We start from the raw sequence: 27,761 nt of genomic DNA, 5'->3' as shown, positions 1-27,761 counted from the left end.
TGTTACATTTTACTTTCTAGTTGTGTGTGTGTGTGTATCCTGAGTTAACAGAAGAGCAAACATTAATTGTCATATTCTGATTCTGAGAAATTATGCAAACCTCCACCTAATCCAATTATTCAGTATAATTAAAGCAGTTAGTTTTCAATTATAACTGAGCTCAATTTTAAAGGAAAAAATAAATTTCTCTTTTTAATTTTCTAGTGCCTTAGTTTTATCCAGCTTTGCAAATTGTACTTATGGCCTGTCTATAAAAATAAACATAATGTAAATTATGATTTAAATCTCCATGGGCAAGCTGTTCTGCCTTCTTTGTTAGAAAGCAAATAAGACCTACTTTATGGCCTGTTTACGAAACTGGAGATTTCAAATGTAGTGATTTAAGAGACATCAACTATATTGGTGTTGTAAGTATAGAAATGACTACACAGACTAATTCTTTCAGGATAATCTGAGACTCTTTAAAACAGAACATTACTTGATATTTTCCTTTTAAATTATATGGTAATACAGAATTGTAAAAATGTATATATCCACATTACTTATGCTCACCTCCTAAGCTGTTAAGAATCTGTATATTCAGAAGACTCTAACCTGTGAAGTTCTGGTAATTTAGTTTTGATCCTCATGCTCAATCAAGTCTGCCTTTATTCCCCTCCCTCCCTCGTCTGGATTGTGTCACTACTGATGCTTCCAAAACCAATGGGAAGAAACAGGATTCCCCTTTCCTCAAAAAGCCATTATATTTGAGGTCTCAAATATATTCAACCTCAAACTGTCATGTGAAATTCAAATTGAGGAGCCTCATGGTAAGCAATGTGTTCATAAATCAGTCAATCCATCTCTTGGCCTCACCACATTTTAGCAGGTGAAATTTTCATAGTAATCATATCTAAATACCTAGGTCTTCTCTATTGTAGATAAAGTAGAGTGTTCCTCCTCTGTTCAGATTCACGATTTAGGAAGAAACAAAGTAGGAAGGTGTTCTGCTGTGTGACTTGCTCCCGTAAGCATAACCAGATTGGAAAGAAATACTCCCTGACACGTGCAGAGGAATAAAGCACTATACCAATTTGTATTACTGCAATAATTGAATATGAATGCTTCCTTAGCTGCAGTCACTGGCTGGGGGCCTTGACACAGATATGGAAGAATGCAGATGAGATGAAATTCTTTGTACATGTTAGCCATCATTCAATCATTTTCTTCTGGACTCAAAAAAAAAAAAAAAAAAAAAGCTTATAAAAGTACAAGAGAATTACAGAGATCTTAATATAGAGATAACTGAAATTTCTATATTTAATAAAATTTTTTGTATGTCTGCAAAATCTAGTAATATGCTTTGTACTGATAGTGACTTTTCAGGTGGGGTGACAAATTAATAACCTGATCTTTTGCAACTGTCTGGTTGTTCAGCCTCCAAACCTAGATGCTATCCTTGATTCCTGTCTTGCCCCTACTGCTTCTACTCCTTTACACACCCACACACACACAAAAACATACACGCTCGCTCTGTCTCTCTCTCTCTCTTAATTCAACTATAAGACTTTTTTTTTTTTTTTTTGAGATGGAGTCTCGCTCGGTTGCCAGGCTGTAGTGTAGTAGTGCAATCTCGGCTCACTGCAACCTCCGCCTCCCAGGTTCAAGTGATTCCCCTGCCTCAGCCTCCTGAATAGCTGGGACCACAGGCATGTGCCACCACACGTGGTCAATTTTTGTATTTTTAGTAGAGATGGGGTTTCACCATGTTGGTCAGGATGGTCTTGATCTGCTGACCTCGTGATTCACCCACTTCTGCCTCCCAAAGTGCTGGGATTACAGGCATGAGCCACCGCGCCTGGCCAACCATGAGCCTTTTTGTATCATTCTGTAAAACATCTATTCGTCTTCACTGTCAATCTAGCCTAAGCCACCATTGTCTCTTGCTTGGAGGACTGCAACAGGCCCCCTACTTCTCTCCTTATGTCTACTCACTTAAGAAAAGAACATATGTAACATGGATAAAATTTTCTCTCCTGATGATTTTTTTTTTTAAATAAAAGCTTTAGTGAGAGATCATTTACATATCATAAAATTCATGTTTTAAGTGTATAATTCAATGACTGTTTTTGTAAATTTATAGCATTGTGCAACTATTGCTGTACTCCAATTTTAGAATATAACCATCACCCCAAAAAGATCCTTTGTGTCTGTTTGTAGTCAACCACACTCCCACCCACAATCCTAGGCAACCACTAATCTACTTTCTGCCTCCGTAGATTTGCATTTTGCTTATAAATGGAATCAGATAATATGTGGTCTTTTGCCTCTGGCTTCTTTTACTCTGCATAATTTTTTGGAGGCGTATCAATGTTGGAGCATGTGTGAGGTCTTCAATCCTTTTTATTGCTAAATAGTACACCCATAGATGTAATTTCCGAAGCATGATAGTTAAACATTTGGGAGGCCATCACTCAACTTTGAACTAGAATATTACAAAGCCATTAAGTACCCTGCGTTTCCCTGCAATCCATTTCCCACAAAGTAACCAGCGCCATGGCCATTCTTTGTATAAGACTCTCTGAGGGCTTCCTGTTACAGTTAAAATGAAAATAGAAGTCCCTTCGTGTCCTACAAGGCCTCCACGATGTGGTCCTTGCCTATGTCTCTTATTACTTTACCTCTTGCTCACAGACTCTGGTCCACTTTTATTTTTTTATTTTTTTTCTTGTCCCTTGAACATTACAAGCCTTTTCCCCCCTTGGGGACTTTAAACTTGCTCTTTTTCTTCCTTGACTGTTCTTCCACTTGATCTTCAGGTGAGTGGATCTTTGACATTGAAGTGTCAACTCAAATAGCTCCTCTATAAGGAGGTACTTTGAAACAAATCTCAAGGGAGATTTTCTCATCATACCAGTGATTTCCCATCATACCACTCTGTTTAATTTTTTTTCATAGCATTCATTGTTGTCTTAAATTATTTCACTTGTTTACATACTTTTTTTTTGTCTCCACCCAGTAGAATATATATAGGGTTGCTGAGGGTGGAGACTGTGTCTGTCTTGTTCATTGGTGTACCCCTTGTGTCTAAAGCAGTGTCTAATACATATTTTGATGTAAGCATGTACTGAATAAGGAATCAGGTAACAGGCTAAATCAGAATGCAGAGTGAATCTGGAGAGTTAAAACACATAAACAGTAAACCCACATCAAACCATAGTCTTCAATTTGGTTGAATTGATAATCTGAATCTGTACCTTCCCCCCACCTCTTTTTTTTTTTTTGGAAATGGAGTCTCACAGTATCACCCAAGCTGGAGTGCAGTGGTGTGATCTCTGCTTACTGCAACTCCCACTTCTCAGCTTCAAGCCATTCTTGCATTCTTGTGCCTCAGTCTCCTGAGTAGCTGGGATTACAGGTTTGCACAACCACACCGGCTTTTTTTTTTTGTATTTTTTGTAGAGACAGGGTTTCACCATGTTGGGCAGGCTGGTCTTTGAACTCCTGGCTTCAAGCGACCTGCCCACCTTGGCCTCCCAAAGTGCTAGGATTACAGTTGTGAGCCACCGTGCATTTTCTTTTTAAAGTAAGTATTCCCATGAAGAAAATATAATCACTTCTCCCTTGATTGGTTTAACCTCATGCAGGTAAAGTATGTACTTGTGATTTGTACTCTAGGCATAAAAAAATCGTGCAAATAACATGTTATAATGCTGATTTGGAGTTTTGTATGATTTACTCCCACTTTTTAACAAGGTGTTTGATGTAAATTTTAAGAGACTTGTGGTTTCAGTCACCCTGACAATCTAGGCTTAGAATTAAGCCCTATTAACTGATTAGCTGCCTCTCTATTTTGAGTGTCCTCAAGGTTATGTAGGTTTCTCATCTTATTTCCCAAGTGCCTAAATTTTCCATTTCAAATATGGGTCAAACCTTTTTTTTTTTTTTAGTTTACTTTAAAAAGGAGACAATAAAAGCTGAAATGAAGAGACTTCTTTCCTCAAATTATAAATGCATATTTTAAAAACTATATATACCCAAAGGATTATAAATTATGCTACTACAAAGACACATGCACACGTATGTTTATTGCGGCACTATTCACAATAGCAAAGACTTGGAATCAACCCAAATGTCCATCAGTGACAGACTGGATTAAGAAAATGTGGCACATATACACCATGGAATACTATGCAGCCATAAAAAAGGATGAGTTTGTGTCCTTTGTAGGGACATGGATGCAGCTGGAAACCATCATTCTTAGCAAACTATCACAAGAAGAGAAAACCAAACACCGCATGTTCTCATTCATAGGTGGGAACTGAACAATGAGCTCACTTGGACTCAGGAAGGGGAACATCACACAATGGGGCCTATCATGGGGAGGGGGGAGGGGGGAGGGATTGCATTGGGGAGTTATACCTGATATAAATGATGAATTGATGGGTGCTGACGAGTTGATGGGTGCAGCACACCAACATGGCACATGTATACATATGTAACAAACCTGCACGTTATGCACATGTACCCTAGAACTTAAAGTATAATAAAAAAAATAAATAAATAAACAAAAAAAAATACACACACACACAAATATACACACACACTTATTTTTTCTATATGTAACACTTTTTCCTAGAGCCTGGAAAAATTTAGGTGGTAGGTAATGAAGTTGGTAGCTAATCTGAGTTTACTGTAATTAAAACTAATTGTATTAACCTTGGTTTTAATACTTTCTTGGCAGACCCATTGTCACTTAAACTTAACATGTGCAGTATGGATTTGGTGCCCTGATCACTGATGGATATTTAAAAATTAGGAAGAAACTAACAAAAACACTCTATTTAGAAAAGGACTTATACTGTTACTAGTTCTTGTGAAAGACCTGAAAAGTCCCACAAAGACTGTGTTTGTTTCATATGCATTCTTTCTCTGAATATTTTAATCCATGGCTTTGTTTTCTCCTGATGCTTCCACCCAAGATCTGGCACAAATATAACTAAGACATTAATTGCCCTCACTTCCACGTACAAACACCACAGTGGAATCTGCTTGCTAGTTACATGAAGTATCACTCTGCTGTTTATATAATAGCTCTAATTGTGCAGCTTTTTATGTATCCAGACAAATGGAGCAAATTGAGATTGCTCAGTGAGACTGGGCAGTGACCTTCATTTGAGCACAATGATTTGCTTGCTGTTTGTATACAAACAGCTGAACCACATCTTAATTCTAGGCTCAAATTTAAAAGCTGCAATGAATTGTCTGAGGCTGCAAGACAGAGACAGTTTCGTAATGGTAGAAGCTGAAGAGATAGAGGTCTCCCCAAAACAAATACAGCAAGTGACCTTCAGCCATTCACTTTCTCCCGGTATACAGGATGATAGAGGTTGAGCAGATGTGATGTATTCACTAAAATAAGGTAACCAACTGTCCCAGTTTGGAATGAAAAGTCCTGGGTAAACTATAATGATTTGGTCACCCTATTCACCAACATACAGGAAGTAACTAGCTGTGAACTAATAATATCATTTCCTAGGAATTGATGCAAAAGGAATAATCATATGAGTATACAGGTTTTCATACAAGGTTATCTATCATATGCATATATCTGTGGATGGGTGTGGACACACCCACAGATACAGAAAAACAAACTGGAAAACAATGCCAAAACATATACTGTGATTATTGCTGGATGTAGGGGATCATGAGTCATATGTAATTTTTCCTTACACTTTTCCTCAATATTCTGCAACAAGGATTTTAACTTTTTGGTCAGAAAAGCATAAAATATTATTTAAAAAATGTAGTCAATAATACTGACCACACTACTTTATATAAAATAGTTATCAAACAAATATTATTTGAAGTGTATGCACAAAATAGGCATTTTTCCCTCCAGACTTTTTAGCAGTTGTGTCTGTTGCGAGAGTCCTGGGTCCAAGATCCACTGTAGAGTTGGAGTCAAGCCTGATTTATTTACATATAATTAAACATTATCCTCATGAAAGACTTCAAGTATCCAACACTGCCATTATCTATAGAGAACAGCTCACTCGCTCAGTCGGACTGGGCTCACTGTAGGTTATTTCTCAAAATAGTTTCCCGTGAATAATACCTCCCTACCCAGCAGTGAGCATGACCACAAGCACAGTGCAATCTGACTTATAAACCAAGCAGGAAATGAAATCTAGAAGGGGAAGGGAATGCGTTTTCTTTTTTTGGTTTGGTGTCAATGTCACCCTGATGTCAGCATGTAACATTCTGTAAAAGACACGTCTCTGCTAAAGTGGAAAAAGAACAAATTTGGTACAGCTGTAGAGTAATCATTGTGGGGAATAAATCAGCCAGCTTGAGAACTCACTGCCCCAGTTCACAGCTGTACATCCACTGTCCACATGGTTGTGAGAGATGCCAGGTGACTTCAGCTCACTCAAGGTCATTCACCGAGACACTAGCACTACAACTTACAAATTGGCCAGCAGTGTGTGCAGAGCAGCGTTTGGTGGTAATAAACAATTGCAAATCCGGAGAGAAGAGCCAAGTGTTGTCCACTGCTAGAATGCAACCTCCAGAGGGCATAGTACCACCCTTGGAAAAAGAGCAGACAATGGGAATGAAAAGGAGACAGTTTGGGCTCTACATCCCAATGTATCTTGAACCTGTCCCTCTCACTTGCTTTCCTCTGCCATCATTGACCACCATCCTCTCTTACATTATGACAGCCACAGCCTCCCAACTGGTGTCCCCACTCCCATTGCTGCTCATGCCTCATGCAGTCATTCTCCACATAGCAGCCATACTGATCTGTTAAATACATAAATCCAACCAGGTTACTTTGGGACATAAAACCCAAACCTCCTGCCTTAACCTCCAGATTCTGTGGGATCTGGCCCCGCCAGCCTTGCTGACTTGCTGTCTTCTCCTTTCCCTCTCCCCGTGCTCCACACTCAGGTCTTTTTCTTGCCCTTCAAAGGCGCCTTCTTGCCATAGGGTCCCGGGACTTGGCAATTCTCTCTGCTCACCATGCTCTTTACATAACTGGCTCCCTCTTGTTTAGGTTTAAGGGCAAATGTCACCTCTTGGGGATATTTTCTGACCCCTCTAATTAAAATAGCTTCTCCCCAAATTGGTAAATCTCTACCAAATCACCACCCTACATCTTTGCTTCACAGCAGTGGTGGAGGGGCCCTGAACCCACATTTGGGCTGAATGCTAAATAGGTTGAGGATTAAAAATGAATATTTGGCCAAAGCCAAATATTGATGTCACTGAATAAACTTCTGAGGGTACAAGAATAAACTGAAATTAACACTTTAGTTATTATTACAATGTTGTTATTAAAAACTTAATTAGCTTAAATTTAAACTTTTGTTACTTCCCCCTGCTGCCTCTATACAGCACATTTAGGACAGACACCAAATAGATATCTACTTTGACTTGAGCTTGGTGGGAAGTGAAATATTTTGGGGCCAGCTCTTTCAGTATGGCCAATTTTTGACAGTGACATTGACAGTGGGTTGTTAGGCTTTTTCTCCTTCCAGAGAGGAAGGAATTAAGGTAAGCCTTATTTTATTTAATACGATGAATGCTAGTGCCTCAGACAGGTCTAGAGAGATTAGCATTATGATATAACCTCATCTTTACTTTTCTGCTTTGCATCATTATTTAAATTTTTTGATGATTTCTTGGCTCAAAAGTGATATAACATTCTTCTTAAAGATATCAAGTTGTATTGTTTTACTATGTATCTTCTTATTCATTTGTTTATTCATATAAAATAGTTTTAATGAAAAATTTTTACAGGTTAACATGCTAATATTTACTTGTATATATTTTTGGAGCTCCACTAATATAATTCAACATATAAAGCACATATGACGATTTTTTACCCCAACGTGCATTTGGAATGCTCACTTATTTTAAAAATGAATATTCAGATATTAACACTAAATCAGAATGATATGCCTTGCTTGTATTACAGACATTATCACATTGATTGGGTATGATGATTATCTATGTGTTTCCATGATCACTGAGCATGCACAAGCCCAGAAATTTCAGAAATGACTTTGAAGTAACACTTGACTATTTGGTCTCCCAAAGGCAAGTTGAAGACAAAGGTATACAAGAGATTTTAACTGAATAATAAGACCAAAGCCAAACTTGAAGGTATCTCCACCCAATGACTTAAATGTGCCTTGTATATTGTTTGTGCCATTAGATTGTGGGTGCCATAACAGCTACATTTCTGCTTTTGTTCACTGTTGTAGCCCCAGTGCCTCAAAGGCACAGTGTTTATAGCACACTGCAGCCACCCAGATAAGTGAGATGAAGGAAGGGCAGACTGAATGAACCCAGGAGTCTGGCCAGTAGCATCTTATGCACTTCTCTCTGTGATTTGATTCTCCCCCTGATTTATAAGTGTTTGTGAGATCTGCGTGGGATGCTTGGTTCTGATTACAAATGACAAAAATTGCACACTGAGTTCTTCTAGAGGCTGCCATTTCTAGAGACTAGGCTGTTTTTGAGATTCATTTCATTTGAGGTCTCTTTAAAGCAGGAAGGTAAAAGAGAGAGAAACATTTTCTAGGTTCCAAGACCTGCTACATTTGGCTCAACCGAAAATCACCTAATTCTGCTTTTGGGGTAGAAATAGGTTGAGTGATTTGACACAGCAGGGAGAAAAACAAGGTGACATCACATGGCAGGGCAGAACTGGGACATCACACCCAGAGCCTCCTGCCTCTAATAGTCCTCAATGATTGATCCTGCAACTCTATTGTACTACTGCATGTACAAAGTCATGGGAGACAAGAGCCCTCTTTTCATTTCTTTCCTCTCTAGTAAATTTACAGAAGAAGAACATCCAAAACAAAACCCTGCCATTATTAGATTGTATAGCGTCCTACTTAGTGAAAGTCAGATTTACAGAGATTTACCTGTGTTGGATCTAGCAATTCCTTGGTGTGTATATTTGTAGGTGTGTGTATGTATTTTATTCATTACTTAATAAGTGACAGTGATTTGGTGTCAAGAACTCATACAATGGATTCATTTTACTTTTTGGGCTTTCTCTGTTTTTCTTTTTTTCCCCTCCCCAGATACTTTGCAGCCATCTTCTATTCTTTTAGGTATGGAGCCTCATTTAGATGGAGAGATCTGCACTATAATTATCTTTATAGTCATCAGTACTCTAAAGAGGTTTTCAAGCCCATCACATTGGGCCCCTTCTCAGCTTTTCCATACCTCTTTACCACTTGCTGCTAAGGTTTGGCTCTGAATCAACCAACATTTATTAATCATCTTTACATGTAAGGCATTATAAGAAAACTAGCCTGATATATAGATTTTTTTCCAAGTACAAGTAAGGGATCTACATATAAATGAACACGTTCCAAAGGAAACTAAAAAAGGCATCTGGGAGATAAAGCGTCTTTAGCTTCTTTAGTTCACACCAACTGACTTTGATGGTCTGTGCTGTTTTCCTTTTTTACCCTGGGTCCACTGACAGCAATAATGATTAAAATAAGAATAACATCTCTTACATCTGTGCCAAGTGCTTTGCATATGTGAAATTTGAAATGTTATTAAGCAGTCTATGGTGTAGGTATCATCAGTATTATTTTGTAAGGGAAGAAACTGAGGTTCAGAAGGATTTAGTAGCTCACCCACCATAACAATGACAGTGGCACAGGTGAGATTCAAACTAGGGGTTCTATCACCCCAAAGTTTTTGCTTTTATGCCTATGCTGAACCTTTATTTTTTGTATAATTACTGAAATGTTTCCACCCAGACTGCAGCTGTTAAAGACTGCCTGAAATAGCTGCCTCTTTTCAAACCATCTAAACTGGAAGCTATGGGCTGGCATGAAAACTTTTGAATTCTTACCAAGGAACCCAGGTGACTCTGAAGGACTCCAGAGTTTAAACAGCAGAGCCCTAGACATTTCCAAAACCCCTGATAATTGGCATCATGCCAAGACGCTGTGTCCTCCCTGAGGGCCCACATCCATCTGCACCCTTAGAGTGAGGCGAGTTCCATATCCACAGCACAGGGGCGTTGCTGGAAGATAAATAAGTAACTGACAAACACATAGAAAGTATTACCTTAGCTGCACTCTAGCCTCTTGAACAATGGCCCTGATCCAGAAAGAAGCCAGAACAACAGGCTTGTGGAGACCCAGGCTGTAGAGGGCTGTGCCTCTGGAGGAGGACTCATGGAGGATGCTGCCTTTTGGATTCCTCTTGCCTTTGAGAACTAGTTCTTTTATCATCAAATCAAAGGCAGTCCACCCTCAGAATATATCCTCTGGCTCTGGAAAGCATTTTGGCAATGGTACTCACTTCTACTTTGGCAGCTTTGGCCATTTGATTTCCAGGTGTTTGGAGTCTGGGTGTGTGGAGCTGTAGGATTTGGGGGCAGGCTTCCTAACTTCTCTGAGCTTTATTCCATCTATTTCTTAAGAGTATCGTGTGGAATTCAGTGACATTAAAGTGAATTTTTGACTATTAATACTATTTCCTGAGAGGTTACAATATGCTGGTCATTGAACTCAGCCCTTAACATAGATCACATTGATTTTCAACAACAACCCCATGGGGCAGATGTGTTCTTGTCTTTCTTTCAAATTAAGGGAGACAGAGGCTTAATGGGGAGAAGCTACTTGGTCAAGGTTACCCAGCTGGTGAGTGGTGAATCTGTGATTTAAACCCAGGTCTGTCTGACTCTTAGCCATATGGTTCCAGCTAGTTCAGTGCCTGGTACTTAGATTTCAATAAATGATAGGGGCAGTTGTTATTGATAATGATTCCCTTGAGGATGATGATCATTATCATTAGTGTCTTTCTGGGATTGTGTAAACGTCTCAAGGGCAGAGATCCTCTTTTTAGACTCACATGTGTTACACCTCACAGTACTGATGTATGTGGGTCAAATTACGCCTGCTGTGTACACTGATGTGGAACACCTGTGCTGGTGTGTGCGTCAGCACATTCATCTCCATTTAAATATGAGCTGGATTTTAATTCACAAAACAACTGAATTTATGGAAAGGAAATGCACACTTTTAGATAGTTTTGTTGAATATCCAATGCTAATTAAGTGACTCTGTTTTAGAGATCTAATTCCTTTCAGAAAGGTAGAGTGGCAGAATGGATGAAAAGTACAGGCTTTGGGTTTGTCTTTTGGCTTAGCTATTAGATCCGCAAATTGACTAAATCACTTCACCTCTCTGGATTTCAATATTTCCATTAGTAAAATGGGAATAACAATAGTACCTATCTCATAGGTTATGGCAGGGCCTTAAATAAAATGATGACTGTGGAATACCTAGCATGGCACCTAGTCCGTAGAAGATACTGAATCAACGTTAATGATTACTGTTTTAGACTCAGGCCACCTTGTTTCCCCCATGTCCCCTTCGCCATCCAAACAAGAATAAAGCCATGATTATAATAGTCAATAGGACTACTATCTGCCCAAGCACTGTTTTAAGTATTTTATATATATATATATGGTAATTAATTTTCATAAGAATTAATTTTCATAAGAATGAAATTAATTTTCATAAGAATGTGGAAATGGAGGCATAAAGAGTTAAGCAGCCTGCCCACAGTCACACAGCGGAAATATGAACCCAGTGCTCTGGTTCCCAATTTTGTACTCTTGTCCATGACACTGTACTGCTTCTGAACACTGATGAATCTAAATCAAGTATCTGTTGTTTCCTTATTAGTGAGGATTTAGAATTTCTAGACCTCATTCTGTCATTACAGGCAAATAACTCTATGACATTCTTCCCTATGTTCTCCCTGATCACTAAATAACAAATACAGTGGCTTTTCACACTTGGAGAGAAATGTATTAAATTGGATTTCTTCTGAACAGTGACAGAAAAACAGTCCAGTTCTTAGATTACTCCAGATATAAGTGGCAGGTAATCTTCTCAGGCAAGGTATTAGAAAAGCTGAATCAGAAAGGAAATGACCTATAGTCACTTAGTCCCTAAGAGTTTTTTAAAAAGAGTACAGCCTTGTTTCATAGCTACACAAGATTAGACTACTCATGAAATCAGAACTTTTATAGATTTTTCACGTTTAGATGGAGTGTCAATGTCTAACTGACAAACTCCAGCCACTAGTTGATCATCCAATTCTGAAACTCCAACTAATTCCAGAAATTTCATCAACTCAGAGTTAGCTGCAATTCCTGAAAACTCTGTCTTACGTTCTGTCATTATGGTTCTTCTGTGGGTCAGTTAGTTGGATGAAATAATTCTAGAATTGTTGAGGTAGAAGGGACCTTGGATTCCACTTTTCAGGACTTGGAGAAGTTGGAAAGCTTGGTGGCTTACATAAGACAGGTTGGCAAATTTATGATGGAGCCAGGAGCAGAACTAGGAGCTTTCTCTCCAAAACTTGTTCCCTAGCACCTTGATTCCTTCCCACTGTCTATCCTACTGTCTGTTGTCCTACCAGTCTGCCCACCTTCACCCTTCAGCTCACAAACACAAACTGGTCTTAAATAAACATTGGGAATTCTGGACCAAGCATTCTGGTCTGAGAGGCAGGACAGTGTCTGAGCATCCCAAACTGTGATTATAATTTTACTTCCTCCCATCCTACGTATCTTCTGGGAGCCTAGCAAAATTGAATTTCTGGGTCAGTGTTGACTTTTACCATTTATGATTTAATTAACTTGGAAAGAAATTAAACCTTTTTCCGGAAGGAAAAAACAGAAGAAATGGCATCTAAGCTCCACGTTCTCACTACATCATGTCTCTACATAAATATCTCCTGGACTGTGAACTTGAGCATGGAGTGTCAAGACAGGAAAGGAGCTGATTCTCAGGAAGCCTCATTTCTTTTCCCATTCAGTGGCCTTTGAAATTCTCAAGAGCTACCATGGCTCCTGGAATATAGACCATGCCCAGGCACTCAGATATTTCCAATCAACCCTCCTCCATGGGTGTACAACTTCAAAGGTCACATCTGTGTTATCCCTCAGTCTAACATTAAAGCCTGGCAAATAGTATGTGCTCAATAAATACTAGTTGACCAATATATGGTTCCAAGTTTGCTCCAGTCCTTAAAGATATTTCAGGTTTCAAGATGGAAATACAATCATATTTTCCCTGGCTTAAACTCCGGCAATAGCTTCTCCAGGGTCTTATATATTCATTTGTTCATTTGTTTATTGCCTGTGTCCCTTACTGGAATGTTTGATCCACAGGCCAAGGCTTGAGATATGTTATTCATGGCTGTAGCCCCGGCACTGGTTGGATACAAGGAAAGCATCCTGCGTGTACACTTGCTGAAGGAATGCAAGTATCTACCCTTTCATATCATCATATCACATCTAAATATCAAAGAAGCCATTCAGGACAGATATTCTGCCTCCATTTAAACCATTCCAAAGCCCAGTACACAGAAAACATTTTGGTTAAATTGAAAAAGGAAGCACCATTAAGAATATAATACGTGAGGCAAACAACTGGAGGGAACAACTTCCTTTTCTGGCTTTGTAACTGACTTAATGTGGGAACAATTTTATAGAACTCCATTTCTATGAATAATTTGGGCATGATAAGCCTGGCCCATTCCACACTCTACCATGAGGATGAATAATATATTTCACAGAAGAAAAATGTTACAGGAAGTTGTTGTGTTTTGTGTTATTTTTGTTTTTTGTCTCATCAGATGAGATGTCGTTGAAGAACACTAGGGCCATGACAAGATTTCCCAGTTAGGGCATTTTATTTTCTCATTCCCTTGGAAAATACCAAGTTTCCAAGTTTGGTTGTGTTTTCTAATCCCTGGCAATAATGAAATTCATATGTCATGAAGCCCATGTCCTATCAGGGAGTAATGAACTTGTTAAATAATCAAATGTCAAGTGGCATCTTTGGTTTCAATTCAGTAGAATGTAATTTCAGATACATTAGTACAATACTGGGTTGCTAATTAAACTTCCTTTCTTTTCAGGAAAATTAGTTAAGTGTTCCAGTATTTAATCCTTGGGGCATGGTTATTAGAGAGGGTAACTTACTTTGTACAAAACTACCAATACATATAATTTTGGAATATATTTTCTACTCAGGGAATATGTCAGGTTTCTTTACATCAATTTTTTTTTCAAATTAACATAATTTGCCTACCATCTTCCCAATCTCTACCATTTCTGTATACCAATGCAAGATACTTTCATGATTACTTTTCATCGTACCCACGTACCACCTGTGCTATTATTTACTTAATATATTTTATTTAAATTGATTCACTTTTTAAGTGTTACTGTATTTCTTTAAAAAGGAAATCTTACGTCATCGCTACAAAAGACAAAACAGCACCACCAGCCATGAATGGAAGGTAAGCGTAATGGGATCTAAACAAGGCTATGAAATCTTAACTGGATGCTGTTGCCTGCAGAAGGCTCTGAGCCTGAGACCTGTGGAGGTGTTAATGACCTACTAGCATCAAATTAAAATGTTCTCCTTGACCTTATCAGAAGAATTGAAAAATAAATGGAAAAGGAGTGCCTTTCTTTTCACATAATTTCATCTCACAATGCCATGTTCTGGCATTACTTAACATAATCTCTGTTCTTAGTAAAGGTAAGAGTGCCACCCTTTGAAATATATCACCTTAGAGCAAGAACAGCCCTCTGCTCTAGTTCTAAGAAAGTGGGAAAATATATTCCAAATGCTTTGGAATCCCCAAAGCATTTCCCTTCTCCATCTCCATGCCTTCCTGAGGCTGCTGACCTAATGGCAGGATTTGAAGCACTTCTGCCTAAGTATCCTCAACGGTTTCCCATCAGAAGCAAAAACAACCTGTTGCAAATGGAGACAGTATTGTAAAATAAATACATCTCATGAAAACTGGATCATACATTCTCCTGGGTTTCTATGTTAAAAATGCAGGAGAGGAGGACAACAGAATTGAGAGGACATAGTGTGCTTGAAAATAACTCACAGGTATCAAACAGATTGATCAAGTGAAGGATGAATATAGGCCACAATTTAGCTGAGAGTATAAGAGGCTGCCCCGCCTTCACCACAGACACCATTTTTTCCAACCACAAAGTATTAATATATTTAACTAATGAACACAGTGTTATTATATTATATAACTGATCCAGTATGACCATGCTGAGCAGGGTCCTGGCTATAAGTGAAGAGATGGCACTCTTAAAGAAGGTGAAGGATGGGAAATGTCGATTCCATACATGAGGATTCCAAATAACATACTCTTAGACAATCTGGGTTATGTCATGTATGCCTGAATTTTTGGCTATACTTGAGGAAAAAAAGACAACAGCCAAATTCCTTGTAGATATGTGCTATGGCACAATGTTAGGGTTCCAGTTATGGGGTGTAGTACTTGGTGGCAGCAACCATGGAATTTGAGTAATAAACAAAACATGCTCAAATGGAGTTTTGGTTTTAGAATATATAAATAAAGCATGGGCACCAGCTGGCTGTAAAAATAGTCAAAGACAAGATTCGGAAGATGAATAGGGCAGGAAAAGGGCTAAGCTTGTCAGAGGATGAAGTGGAGTTATTAGGACAAATTAAAGATATTCCCTGAAAGGAAAATTTCTGTAATAATCAAAATCAAGTAGCAGAGATGACAGCTGGAGATTAGTAATAGGAGAAAGTGTAAGTGGGAGGGGAGAGAGTGGAGAAAAGGAGAAGAAATAAAGCTTCAAAGAAAAGAGATGATGAAGAGGCTTCTGAGTAAGTTAAAACTAGGGAGGCAGGAAGAAAACGGAACTGCACAAACAGGCTGGTCCATCCTAACAGATAAAACTGGAGGCAAGACAGGTGCAGTGGCCCATGTCTGAATCCCAGTACTTTGGGAGGCTGAGGCGGGAGCAGGTCACTTGAGCCCAAGAGTTCAAGACGACCAGCCTGGGCAACATGGTAAAACTCTGTCTCCACAAAAATATACAAAAATTAGCTGGGTGTTGTGGCGTATGCCTGTAGTCCCAGCCACTCAGGAGAGTGAGGTGGGAGGATCACCTGAGTCCAGGTTGGCCAAGGCTGCAGTGAGTTGTGATTGCACCACTGTACTCCAGCCTGGGTGACAGAGTAAGACTCTGTCTCAAAAGACAAAACAAAACAAAACCCAAACCCCAAAACAAAACAAAACAACTTGGAGGCAGAGGAAACCTACTGGAAGTGAACTGTGACAAAGAAAAATGGTTAAAAAGAGTATTGAGTACAGAATTGTGGATTTAGAAGGAAAATAAGTAAAGGATATAGGAGAGTCTACATGTAAAGGATAGACAGGAAGACACATGAGTGTTGTACATTTCAAGCTTCCGGTATATCCTTTTGGGATACTATAGAAATGGAAAATACAGGGCACTTGTACTCCTTCCTCTCCCACGGCAGATATTACAAGTTGACCTTGGCACTATTTTCCTCTGAGTATGGATTTGGCCTCGAACACTTCTCAGTACAGCACTTTAGGTAGCTACCACTGATTGATTTGACTTGACCCTGGTCACGAAACCTGAATCCTTAAGGTATTACAAAACAAACAAATCAACAAACTTATTGACTAAAGAGGAATCAAAAATGTATACTTCTTGCTGGAAAAGCAACATGTTTCAATGTGAGCTGTTTCTGTTTACAGACATCATAAACCACATGTGTAGTTATGAGTAAGTATGTGTATGAAACATGAATATTTCAAGCAGGTAGACCCAAGCATTCTGTAATTATTTGTAATCTGAAATTCTGTTTTAACCATTTACAAGCACAGGAAAATCAACTCATCATTTACCCTGGTAACTGGAACCGTTGCGCCTGATCAAATGTTACAAACTGTGTTTTGAATTATAATAGCTCATATGAAACAACAGTCTGTTAGAATAATCAGAATTTTCTCCTTCCTTCTCAATGTTATAACACCATATTGGGCCCAGCATCTTAAAAAGTTGGCAGAAATACCAAATAGGTTGTTCTTCCCCCATATAGCATACATTTTTAAAAAGCACAAATAAATAGTGCAGTATAACATAAGAGCATGGAAAATGATCAGACCATTTGAGGAATAACTGGGATTTCATCAATGGCAGTAAAAAAGAAACCATATTCATTGTCAGTTTGAAACTCGTAAAAAAAGGGAGGAAGGGTGGCGTGTGACAAGGTGCACTGTTTTCCATTTCCTCTTGTACACACTCATTAATTTCTCCCAGCTTCTGAGCATCTAAGGCTTTTGCCTATTCATGCAAAGAGCCACTTGAAGGCATACAATGCCCTCAGATTTTCTCTAGTCCAGGAAACATTCAGTGCTTTCTTTGAACTATTTTGTTTGAACATCCTGGTAAGTTATTCATGTTCTGCCAAACAGCTCATAATGCTCTGGGGGAGGAGAGGCAGTGAGCTAGTGTTCGGGGTTTCTCTTTTGATGACTCTCTTATGAATTAACACCAACACAAAAAGATGCTCATTAGTCTAGATGGGCTTACTGAGATAGAAAAGGAAGGGAGAGAAAAGTAGTGGGTAGGGAGGGAAGGCAGCAATGATCTCTCAAGAATCTTTGAGGCCTGAGAGTCTATTGACTCTAATGAACGAACCCATTATTGCTCCTGTGGACCACTGAAACAGGACCCTAACTGACCTCCTGCACAACCCTGCCCACCCACTCCCCACCCACTGCAGCCAGAGTCATCTTTTCAAATACATCTCCAATCCATACTTTCCTCGCCAAGGCCTAACAACTTCCCCATGGTATGGCCCTGCCTGCCTCTCTGGCAGCTTATGGCACCCCTGATTCTCCAAACTCCAGCTCCACTGGCCACCTTTGAATTTCTCCTTGCCCAGGGCCTTTGCTAACCACAGGACCTTTGCACAAGCTGTTTACTCTACCTAGAATGCTCTCCACCCATCCCCACTCCCATTGCTCAACTTTAATAATATTAGCCCAAATACCTCATATGTCCTAAGGAAGGCCTATTCTGTATCTGTCCTCACAAACTGGTTCAGGTCCCTCCCACTATCTCCTCTCAAAGCGTCCTTTGTCAGCATTTATAACTATTTATAATTATATATTTGTGCCATTACTTTTCTGATGGTCCCATGAAACTGTGAGCTGTGGAGGGCTACACCAGTGACTACTTTCCTTTCTACCATACAATAATACCTTGTAAACACACACATAGTAAGCATTTGACACAATTATATTGACCCAATGAATTAATGTATTATGTAACATACTACCTTGCTAATACATTCAGAACTATGACATATAGGAAAAAAGTTAGACAAAAACCTAAATATCATATGTTCTCACTAATAAGTGGGATCAAAGCTATAGGATGCAAAGGCATAAGAATGATACAATGGACTCTGGGGACTCAGGGGGCAAGAGTGGGAAGGGGGTAAGGGATAACAGACTACAAATTGGGTTCCATGTACACTGCTCAGGTGATGACACCAAAATCTCCCAAATCACCACTAAAGAACTTACCAATATAACCAAATACCACCTGTTCCCCAAAAATCTATGGAAATAAAAAAAATTTTTAAGTCTTATACTGAAAACCAAATATTTAGAAAATTTAATAAAGTAAAGTTGTATCAAACGTTCCTGCACATTATATTGATGAATGGAAATTGTGACTAATCTCTCGAGGGTAAATACTTAAAACCACCAGAAAGGAGACTGTTTCTTTAATATTCTTCAGTTCTCTGCTTTGAAGGAACTAGAATCTTTGCTATGGCTGCCAAATAAAAAGGTAGGCAAATCATCTTTTGAAAAATAAACGAGGTTTATGTCTGCTAGGATCTCCTAGGGAAACCAGATCTTTACCTTGGAGTTGGCCAAAATGGAACTAATGGCAGCAACCCTCTGTAAGATGGACCCTGGAGAAATATAACTTACGTTGGTTTAGAAGCCTCGGCCTGATCAGTCTGTAGTTTCTCTCCTCCTTCCACCTCCATTGTACAATATACGATGCGATTTGGAGCCAAAGATTTGAGGCCTTGGACTTCCATGATTACCACCTGAAAAGATAATTCCACATAATCGAAGTTATTGGCAAGGCCCCTGGCAGCATCACCCAGAGGAAAATACATACATGAGAAGCTACAGAGAATACCAACAGGTATCTGATGGCTTCTATTAGGTTTGTACCAGTCATGCTGGGACCAGTCTAGCACGAAAATGCAATTCCTCATAGTGTAGCTGATTGCCTGCCAGACAGAAAGACAAGGCTCACTAATTCAAATGCTCACAGGGGTCAGACAGGCATACAAAATGGGCTACTCTTTCTGTGTTAAGCAAATAAGATCAGTTTTTCATTTCTACCAAGAAATAGGCTCTTCTTTTCTTTTTTTTTGTTTTGTTTTGTTTTTTTTTTTTGAAATGGAGTCTCACTCTTTTTTTTTTAGAGTGTGGGGTGGGAAATCAGGGGTCTCACAGCCTTCAGAGCTGAGAGCCTTGAACAGATTTACCCACATATTTATTGACAGTAAGCCAGTGATAAGCATTGTTTCTATAAATTATAGATTAACTAAAAGCATTTCTTTTCTTTTTTTTTATTATTATACTTTAAGTTCTAGGGTACATGTGCATAACGTGCAGGTTTGTTACACATGTATACTTGTGCCATGTTGGTGTGCTGCACCCATCAACTCGTCAGCACCCATCAACTCATCATTTACATTAGGTATAACTCCCAATGCAATCCCTCCCCCCCCCCCCCCCATAATAGGCCCCAGTGTGTGATGTTCCCCTTCCAGAGTCCAAGTGATCTCATTGTTCGGTTCCCACCTATGAGTGAGAACATGTGGTGTTTGGTTTTCTGTTCTTGCAATAGTTTGCTGAGAATGATGGTTTCCAGCTGCATGCATGTCCCTACAAAGGACACAAACTCATCCTTTTTTATGGCTGCATAGTATTCCATGGTGTATATGTGCCACATTTTCTTAATCCAGTCTGTCACTGATGGACATTTGGGTGATTCCAAGTCTTTGCTATTGTGAATGGTGCCATGATGAACATATGTGTGCATGTGTCTTTATAGCAGCATGATTTATAATCCTTTGGGTATATACCCAGTAATGGGATGGCTGGGTCATATGGTACTTCTAGTTCTAGATCCTTGAGGAATTGCCATACTGTTTTCCATAATGGTTGAACTAGTTTACAATCCCACCAACAGTGTAAAAGTGTTCCTATTTCTCCACGTCCTCTCCAGCACCTGTTGTTTCCTGACTTTTTAATGATTGCCATTCTAACTGGTGTGAGATGGTATCTCATTGTGGTTTTGATTTGCATTTCTCTGATGGCCAGTGATGACGAGCATTTTTTCATGTGTCTGTTGGCTGTATGCATGTCTTCTTTTGAGAAATGTCTGTTCATATCCTTTGCCCACTTTTTGATGGGGTGGTTTGTTTTTTTCTTGTAAACAAACAAGTTCTTTGTAGGTTCTGGATATTAGCCCTTTGTCAGATGAGTAGATTGCAAAAATTTTCTCCCATTCTGTAGGTTGCCTGTTCACTCTGATGGTAGTTTCTTTTGTTGTGCAGAAGTTCTTTAGTTTAATTAGATCCCATTTGTAATTTTGGCTTTTGTTGCTGTTGCTTTTGGTGTTTTAGACATGAAGTCCTTGCCCATGCCTATGTCCTGAATGTTATTACCTAGGTTTTCTTCTAGGGTTTTTATGGTATTAGGTCTAACATTTAAGTCTCTAATCCATCTTGAATTAATTTTCATATAAGGAGTAAGGAAAGGATCCAGTTTCAGCTTTCTACTTATGGCTAGCCAATTTTCCCAGCACCATTTATTAAATAGGGAATCCTTTCCCCATTTCTTGTTTTTGTCAGGTTTGTCAAAGATCAGATGGCTGTAGATGTGTGGTATTATTTCTGAGGACTCTGTTCTGTTCCATTGGTCTACATCTCTGTTTTGGTACCAGTACCATGCTGTTTTGGTTACTGTGGCCTTGTAGTATAGTTTGAAGTCAGGTAGCGTGATGCCTCCAGCTTTGTTCTTTTGACTTAGGATTGTCTTGGCAATGCATTTGCTCTTTTTTGGTTCCATATGAACTTTAAAGCAGTTTTTTTCCAATTCTGTGAAGAAAGTCATGGGTAGCTTGATGGGGATGGCATTGAATCTATAAATTACCTCAGGCAGTATGGCCATTTTCACGATATTGATTCTTCCTATCCATGAGCATGGTATGTTCATCCATTTGTTTGTGTCCTCTTTTACTTCACTGAGTAGCGGTTTGTAGTTCTCCTTGAAGAGGTCCTTTACATCTCTTCTAAGTTGGATTCCTAGGTATTTTATTCTCTTTGAAGCAATTGTGAATGAAAGTTCATTCGTGATTTGGCTCTCTGTTTGTCTGTTACTGGTGTATAAGAATGCTTGTGATTTTTGCACATTGATTTTGTATCCTGAGACTTTGCTGAAGTTGCTTATCAGCTTAAGGAGATTTTGGGCTGAGATGATGGGGTTTTCTAAATATACAATCATGTCATCTGCAAACAGGGACAATTTGACTTCTTCTTTTCCTAACTGAATACCCTTGATTTCTTTCTCTTGCCTGATTGCCCTAGCCAGAACCTCCAATATGTTGAATAGGAGTGGTGAAAGAGGGCATCCCTATCTTGTGCCAGTTTTCAAAGGGAATGCTTCCAGTTTTTGCCCATTCAATATGATATTGGCTGTGGGTCTGTCATAAATAGGTCTTATTATTTTGAGATACGTTCCATCAATACCGAATTTATTGAGAGCTTTTAGCATGAAGGGCTGTTGAATTTTGTCAAAGGCATTTTCTGCATCTATTGAAATAATCATGTGGTTTTTGTCTTTGGTTCTGTTTATATGCTGGATTACATTTATTGATTTGCATATGGTGAACCAGCCTTGCATCCCAGGGATGAAGCCCACTTGATCATGGTGGATAATGATGTGCTGCTGGATTCAGTTTGCCAGTATTTTATTGAGGATTTTTGCATCGATGTTCATCAGAGATATTGGTCTAAAATTCTCTTTTTTTGTTGTGACTCTGCCAGGCTTTGGTATCAGGATGATGTTGGCCTCATAAAATGAGTTAGGGAGGATTCCCTCTTTTTCTATTGATTGGAATAGTTTCAGAAGGAATGGTACCAGCTCCTCCTTGTACCTCTGGTAGATTTCAGCTGTGAATCCATTTGGTCCTGGACTTTTTTTGGTTGGTAGGCTATTAATTGTTGCCTCAATTTTAGAGCCTGCTATAGGTCTATTCAGGGATTCAACTTATTCCTGGTTTAGTCTTGGGAGAGTGTAAGTGTCCAGGAAATTATCCATTTCTTCTAGATCTTCTAGTTTATTTGCGTAGAGGTGTTTATAGTATTCTCTGATGGTAGTTTGTATTTCTGTGGGGTCAGTGGTGATACCCCCTTTATCATTTTTTATTGCATCTATTTGATTCTTCTCTTTCCTTCTTTATTAGTCTTGCTAGTGGTCTATCAATTTTGTTGATCTTTTCAAAAAACCAACTCCTGGATTCATCGATTTTTTGGAGGGTTTTTTGTGTCTCTATCTCCTTCAGTTCTGCTCTGATCTTAGTCATTTCTTGCCTTCTGCTAGCTTTTGAATGTGTTTGCTCTTGCTTCTCTAGTTCTTTTAATTGTGATGCTAGAGTGTCAATTTTAGATCTTTCCAGCTTTCTCTTGTGGGCATTTAGTGCTATAAATTTCCCTTTACACACTGCTTTAAATGTGTCCCAGAGATTCTGGTATGTTGTATCTTTGTTCTCATTGGTTTCAAAGAACATCTTTATTTCTGCCTTCATTTCGTTATGTACCCAGTAGTCATTCAGGAGCAGTTTATTCAGTTTCCATGTAGTTGAGTGGTTTTGATTGAGTTTCTTAGTCCTGAGTTCTAGTTTGATTGCACTGTGGTCTGAGAGACAGTTTGTTATAATTTCTGTTCTTTTACATTTGCTGAGGAGTGCTTTACTTCCAATTATGTGGTCAATTTTGGAATAAGTGCGATGTGGTGCTGAGAAGAATGTATATTTTGTTGATTTGGGGTGGAGAGTTCTGTAGATGTCTATTAGGTCCGCTTGGTGCAGAGATGAGTTCAATTCCTGGATATCCTTGTTAACTTTCTGTCTCGTTGATCTGTCTAATGTTGACAGTGGAGTGTTGAAGTCTCCCATTATTATTGTATGGGAGTGTAAGTCTCTTTGTAAGTCTCTAAGGACTTCCTTTATGAATCTGGGTGCTCCTGTATTGTGTGCATATATATTTAGGATAGTTAGCTCTTACTGTTGAATTGATCCCTTTACCATTATGTAATGGCCTTCTTTGTCTCTTTTGATCTTTGATGGTTTAAAGCCTGTTTTATCAGAACTAGTACTGCAACCCCTGCTTTTTTTTATTCTCCATTTGCTTGGTAGATATTCCTCCATCCCTTTATTTTGAGCCTATGTGTGTCTCTGCATGTGAGATGGGTCTCCTGAATACAGCAGACTGATGGGTCTTGACTCTTTATCCAGTTTGCCAGTCTGTGTCTTTTAATTGGACCATTTAGTCCATTTATATTTAAGGTTAATATTGTTATGTGTGAACTTGATCCTGTCATTATGATATTAACTGGTTATTTTGCTCGTTAGTTGATGCAGTTTCTTCCTAGCCTCGATGGTCTTTACATTTTGGCATATCTTTGCAATGGCTGGTACCGGTTGTTCCTTTCCATGTTTAGTGCTTTCTTCAGGGTCTCTTGTAAGGCAGGCCTGGTGGTGACAAAATCTCTAAGCATTTGCTTATCTGTAAGGGATTTTATTTCTCTTTCACTTATGAAACTAGTTTGGCTGGATATGAAATTCTGGGTTGAAAATTCTTTTCTTTAAGAATGTTGAATATTGGCCCCCACTCTCCTCTGGCTTGTAGAGTTTCTGCTGAGAGATCTGCTGTTAGTCTGATGGGCTTCCCTTTGTGGGTAACCCGACCGTTCTCTCTGGCTGCCCTTAACAGTTTTTCCTTCATTTCAACTTTCGTGAATCTGACAATTATGTGTCTTGGAGTTGCTCTTCTCGAGGGGTATCTTTGTGGCGTTCTCTGTATTTCCTGAATATGAATGTTGGCCTGCCTTACTAGGTTGGGGAAGTTCTCCTGGATAATATCCTGAAGAGTGTTTTCCAACTTGGTTCCATTTCCCCCCTCACTTTCAGGCACCGCAATCAGACATAGATTTGGTCTTTTCACATAATCCCATACTTCTTGAAGGCTTTGTTCATTTGCTTTTCCTCTTTTTTCTTTAGACTTCTCTTCTCGCTTCATTTCATTCATTTGATCCTCAATCGCTGATACTCTTTCTTCCAGTTGATCGAGTCGGTTACTGAAGCTTGTGCATTTGTCACATATTTCTTGTGTCATGGTTTTTATCTCTGTCAGTTCGTTTATGGCCTTCTCTGCATTGAACATTCGTTATCCATTCTTCCATTCTTTTTTCAAGATTTTTAGTTTCTTTGCGCTGGGTACATAATTCCTCCTTTAGCTCTGAGAAGTTTGATGGACTGAAACCTTCTTCTCTCAACTCATCAAAGTCATTCTCCGTCCAGCTTTGATCCATTGCTGGCGATGAGCTGCGTTCCTTTGGAGGGAGAGATGCGCTCTTATTTTTTGAATTTCCAGCTTTTCTGCCCTGCTTTTTTCCCATCTTTATGGTTTTATCTGCCTTTGGTCTTTGATGATGGTGACGTACTGATGGGGTTTTGGTGTGGGTGTCCTTCCTGTTTGTTAGTTTTCCTTCTAACAGTCAGGACCCTCAGCTGTAGGTCTGTTGGAGATTGCTTGAGGTCCACTCCAGACCCTGTTTGCCTGGGTATCAGCAGCAGAGGCTGCAGAAGATAGAATATTGCTTTGGAAGCTTCGTCTCAGAGGTATACCCCACTGTGTGAGGTATGGGGTGTTGGTCTGCCCCTAGTGGGGGATGTCTCCCAGTTAGGCTACTCAGGGGTCAGGGACCCACTTGAGCAGGCAGTCTGTCCGTTCTCAGATCTCAACCTCCGTGTTGGGAGATCCACTGCTCTCTTCAAAGCTGTCAGACAGGGTCGTTTGCATCTGCAGAGGTTTCTGCTGCTTTAATTTTTTTTGTTTAGCTGTGCCCTGTCCCCAGAGGTGGAGTCTACAGAGACAGGCAGGCCTCCTTGAGCTGCTGTGGGCTCCACCCAGGTCGAGCTTCCCAGCGGCTTTGTTTACCTACTTAAGCCTCAGCAATGGCAGGCGCCGCTCCCCCAGCCTCGCTGCTGCCTTGCGTTAGATCGCAGACTGCTGTGCTAGCAATGAGGGAGGCTCCGCGAGCGTGGGACCCTCCCGGCCAGGTGTGGGATATAATCTGGTGTGCCATTTGCAAAGACCCTTGGTAAAGTGCAGTATTGGGGTGGGAGTTACCCGATTTTCCAGGTGTTGCATGTCTCAGTTCCCCTGGCTAGGAAAAGGGATTCCCTTCCCCCTTGCGCTTCCCAGGTGAGGCAATGCCTCGCCCTGCTTCAGCTCTCGCTGTCACCCTGCTTCAGCTCTCTCTGGTCGGGCTGCAGCAGCTGACCAGCACCGATTGTCCAGCACTCCCTAGTGAGATGAACCTGGTACCTCAGTTGAAAATGCAGAAATCACCCATCTTCTGTGTTGCTGGCGCTGGGAGCTGGAGACTGGAGCTGTCCCTATTCGGCCATCTTGCTCTGTCCCTGGAGTCTCACTCTTTCACCCAGACTGGAGTGGTTCAGTGGCATGATCTTGGCTCACTGCAACCTCCACCTCCCTGGTTCAAGCAATTCCCCTGCCTCAGTCACCCGAGTAGCTGGGATTACAGGCACATGCCACCATGCCCAGCAATTTTTTTTTTTTTTTTTTTGTATTTTTAGTAGAGACAGAGTTTTACCATGTTGGTTAGACTGGTCTCAAACTCCTGACCTCAGGCAATCCTCCCACCTCAGCCTCCCAAAGTGCTAGGATTATAGGCATGAGCCAATGCGTCTGGCCAGGTTCTTATTTTCTTTAAAAATAGTCGGGCTTATGTCCATCAGTGACAGACTGGATTCAGAAAATATGGCACATGTACACCAAAGAATACTACGCAGCCATAAAAAAGGATGAGTTCGTGTCCTTTGTAGGGACATGGATACAGCCGGAAACCATCATTCTCAGCAAACTATCGCAAGAACAGAAAACCAAACACCACATGTTCTTACTCATAGGTGGGAACTGAACAATGAGATCACTTGGACTCCAGAAGGGGAACATCACACACTGGGGCCTGTTACGGGGAGGGGGGAGGGGGTGGGATGGCACTGGGAGTTATACCTGATGTAAATGACAAGTTGATGGGTGCAGCACACCAACATGGCACAAGTATACATATGTAACAAACCTGCACATTGTGCACATGTACCCTAGAACTTAAAGTATATAAAAAAAAAATTGTCTGGCTTTTGGTTCAGCACTTAAAAGAGACACAAGCTCATAAATTCACTTTTTTCTTCACAATAAGATAAGTAGTAGTGCAAATACTAAAATAAAGGGCAAGTACTATTTAGCATTAGATTCAGAGCTGCAATAGGGAGTAGTGGGGACTATGGCAAACTGGAGAGCACATGCTTCTTCTAAAGGGAGCAGCTACCAGTTACAACCCGTTGTTGCCTTGTCTTTTCTCAGTTTAGAGTTGCCAGATACTCCAATTTTGCCTTCCAGAAAATGGAAAACTGAATCAGAGTCACAGTGAGAAAGTTTGAAATGTTGACAATAATTCAAATAGGGAGAAATAAAATACACAGACTCTGTACAGGCCAATATTATTGAGTCAAAACAAAAACATGTCTGCAGCTGCATAGTCTCTGGTCCAGACTGAGAGAAAAAGCTGGTGTCATGACGGACCAAGATGTATCATTTACAGTTTCTGGCACTTCCTACCACCTCCCCAAACTCCACGTAATCACCTACTATTCTGATATTTAGCAGTATGCCTTGTCACGAGAGAATGGGGAGGGAGAAGAATGCACAAAGCAGAGAAGAAAGAGATCGATTAAAAAATCTGAAACAAATGACTCACATCAGAGATATACAATTAGTCATTATATATGAAAAAATCATTCAGTTGTACTCCAAAACAGGTAATGGCATTACACAAGAAGAAGAACATGAGTGTGCAAAAAATGTATACTTCCTTGGTGGATCAGATTCAAGAAAGTACAATAGGGTTAGTGTTGAACCAGGATTTCACAAGTCACAGTTTTGCTACTGGTTCTCAAACTTAATGTGAATCAGAATCACTTACAGGGCTTGTTAAACTAAAGACTGCTGGGCTCTATGATCCCCAGAGTTTCTAATCAGTAGGCCTGGGTTGGAGCCTAGGACTTTCCATTTCTAACAATTTTCCTGGTGATGCTGATGCTGCTGACCCAGAAGCCATACTTTCAGAACCATTGTACTACTCGTGTGATGTTGGGCAAATGATTTGATGTTGAAGTCACTTCATTTTTCTTTCAAATCTCCAGGCCCTCAGTTTCCTGATCTGTAAAGTGGGGGTAATAATATGTATCCTGTGGCTGTTCTGTGAGGATCAAATGAGATGATGTACATAACTGAACATTTTTACACTGGGAAGAACATATGAATAGAAAGAAATGGAAGGCACAATGAAAGAGCACAAATTTTGGAATTTAAAATATCTTCACATCCTGATTATGCATCTTCACAAGCTGTGTCATCATGTGCAGGTTTCTCAACCTCTCTGAGGCTTAGTTACTACACCTGCAAATACCTGAAAAGACTATT

At 39.7% G+C, this 27,761-nt stretch overlaps 1 protein-coding gene across 9 annotated transcripts in view; it reads right to left on the bottom strand.

Moving 5' to 3' along the window:
* CADPS (calcium dependent secretion activator) overlaps positions 1-27,761 on the bottom strand; it is a 483,558-nt gene that overhangs the window by 231,627 nt on the left and 224,170 nt on the right. For all 9 annotated transcript variants that reach the window (XM_023200558.2, XM_023200583.2, XM_023200569.2 and 6 more), the window contains one exon: positions 18,877-18,998. In XM_023200558.2, coding sequence (XP_023056326.1) covers positions 18,877-18,998 — 122 coding nt within the window. The remainder of the gene's footprint in view (positions 1-18,876; positions 18,999-27,761) is intronic.

This window comes from Piliocolobus tephrosceles, chromosome 2 (genome assembly GCF_002776525.5).
Source record: "Piliocolobus tephrosceles isolate RC106 chromosome 2, ASM277652v3, whole genome shotgun sequence".
Classification (NCBI taxonomy): Eukaryota; Metazoa; Chordata; class Mammalia; order Primates; family Cercopithecidae; genus Piliocolobus; species Piliocolobus tephrosceles.
Note: the sequence above shows the minus strand (reverse complement) of the source record. Positions and strands in the feature narration are given on the sequence as shown.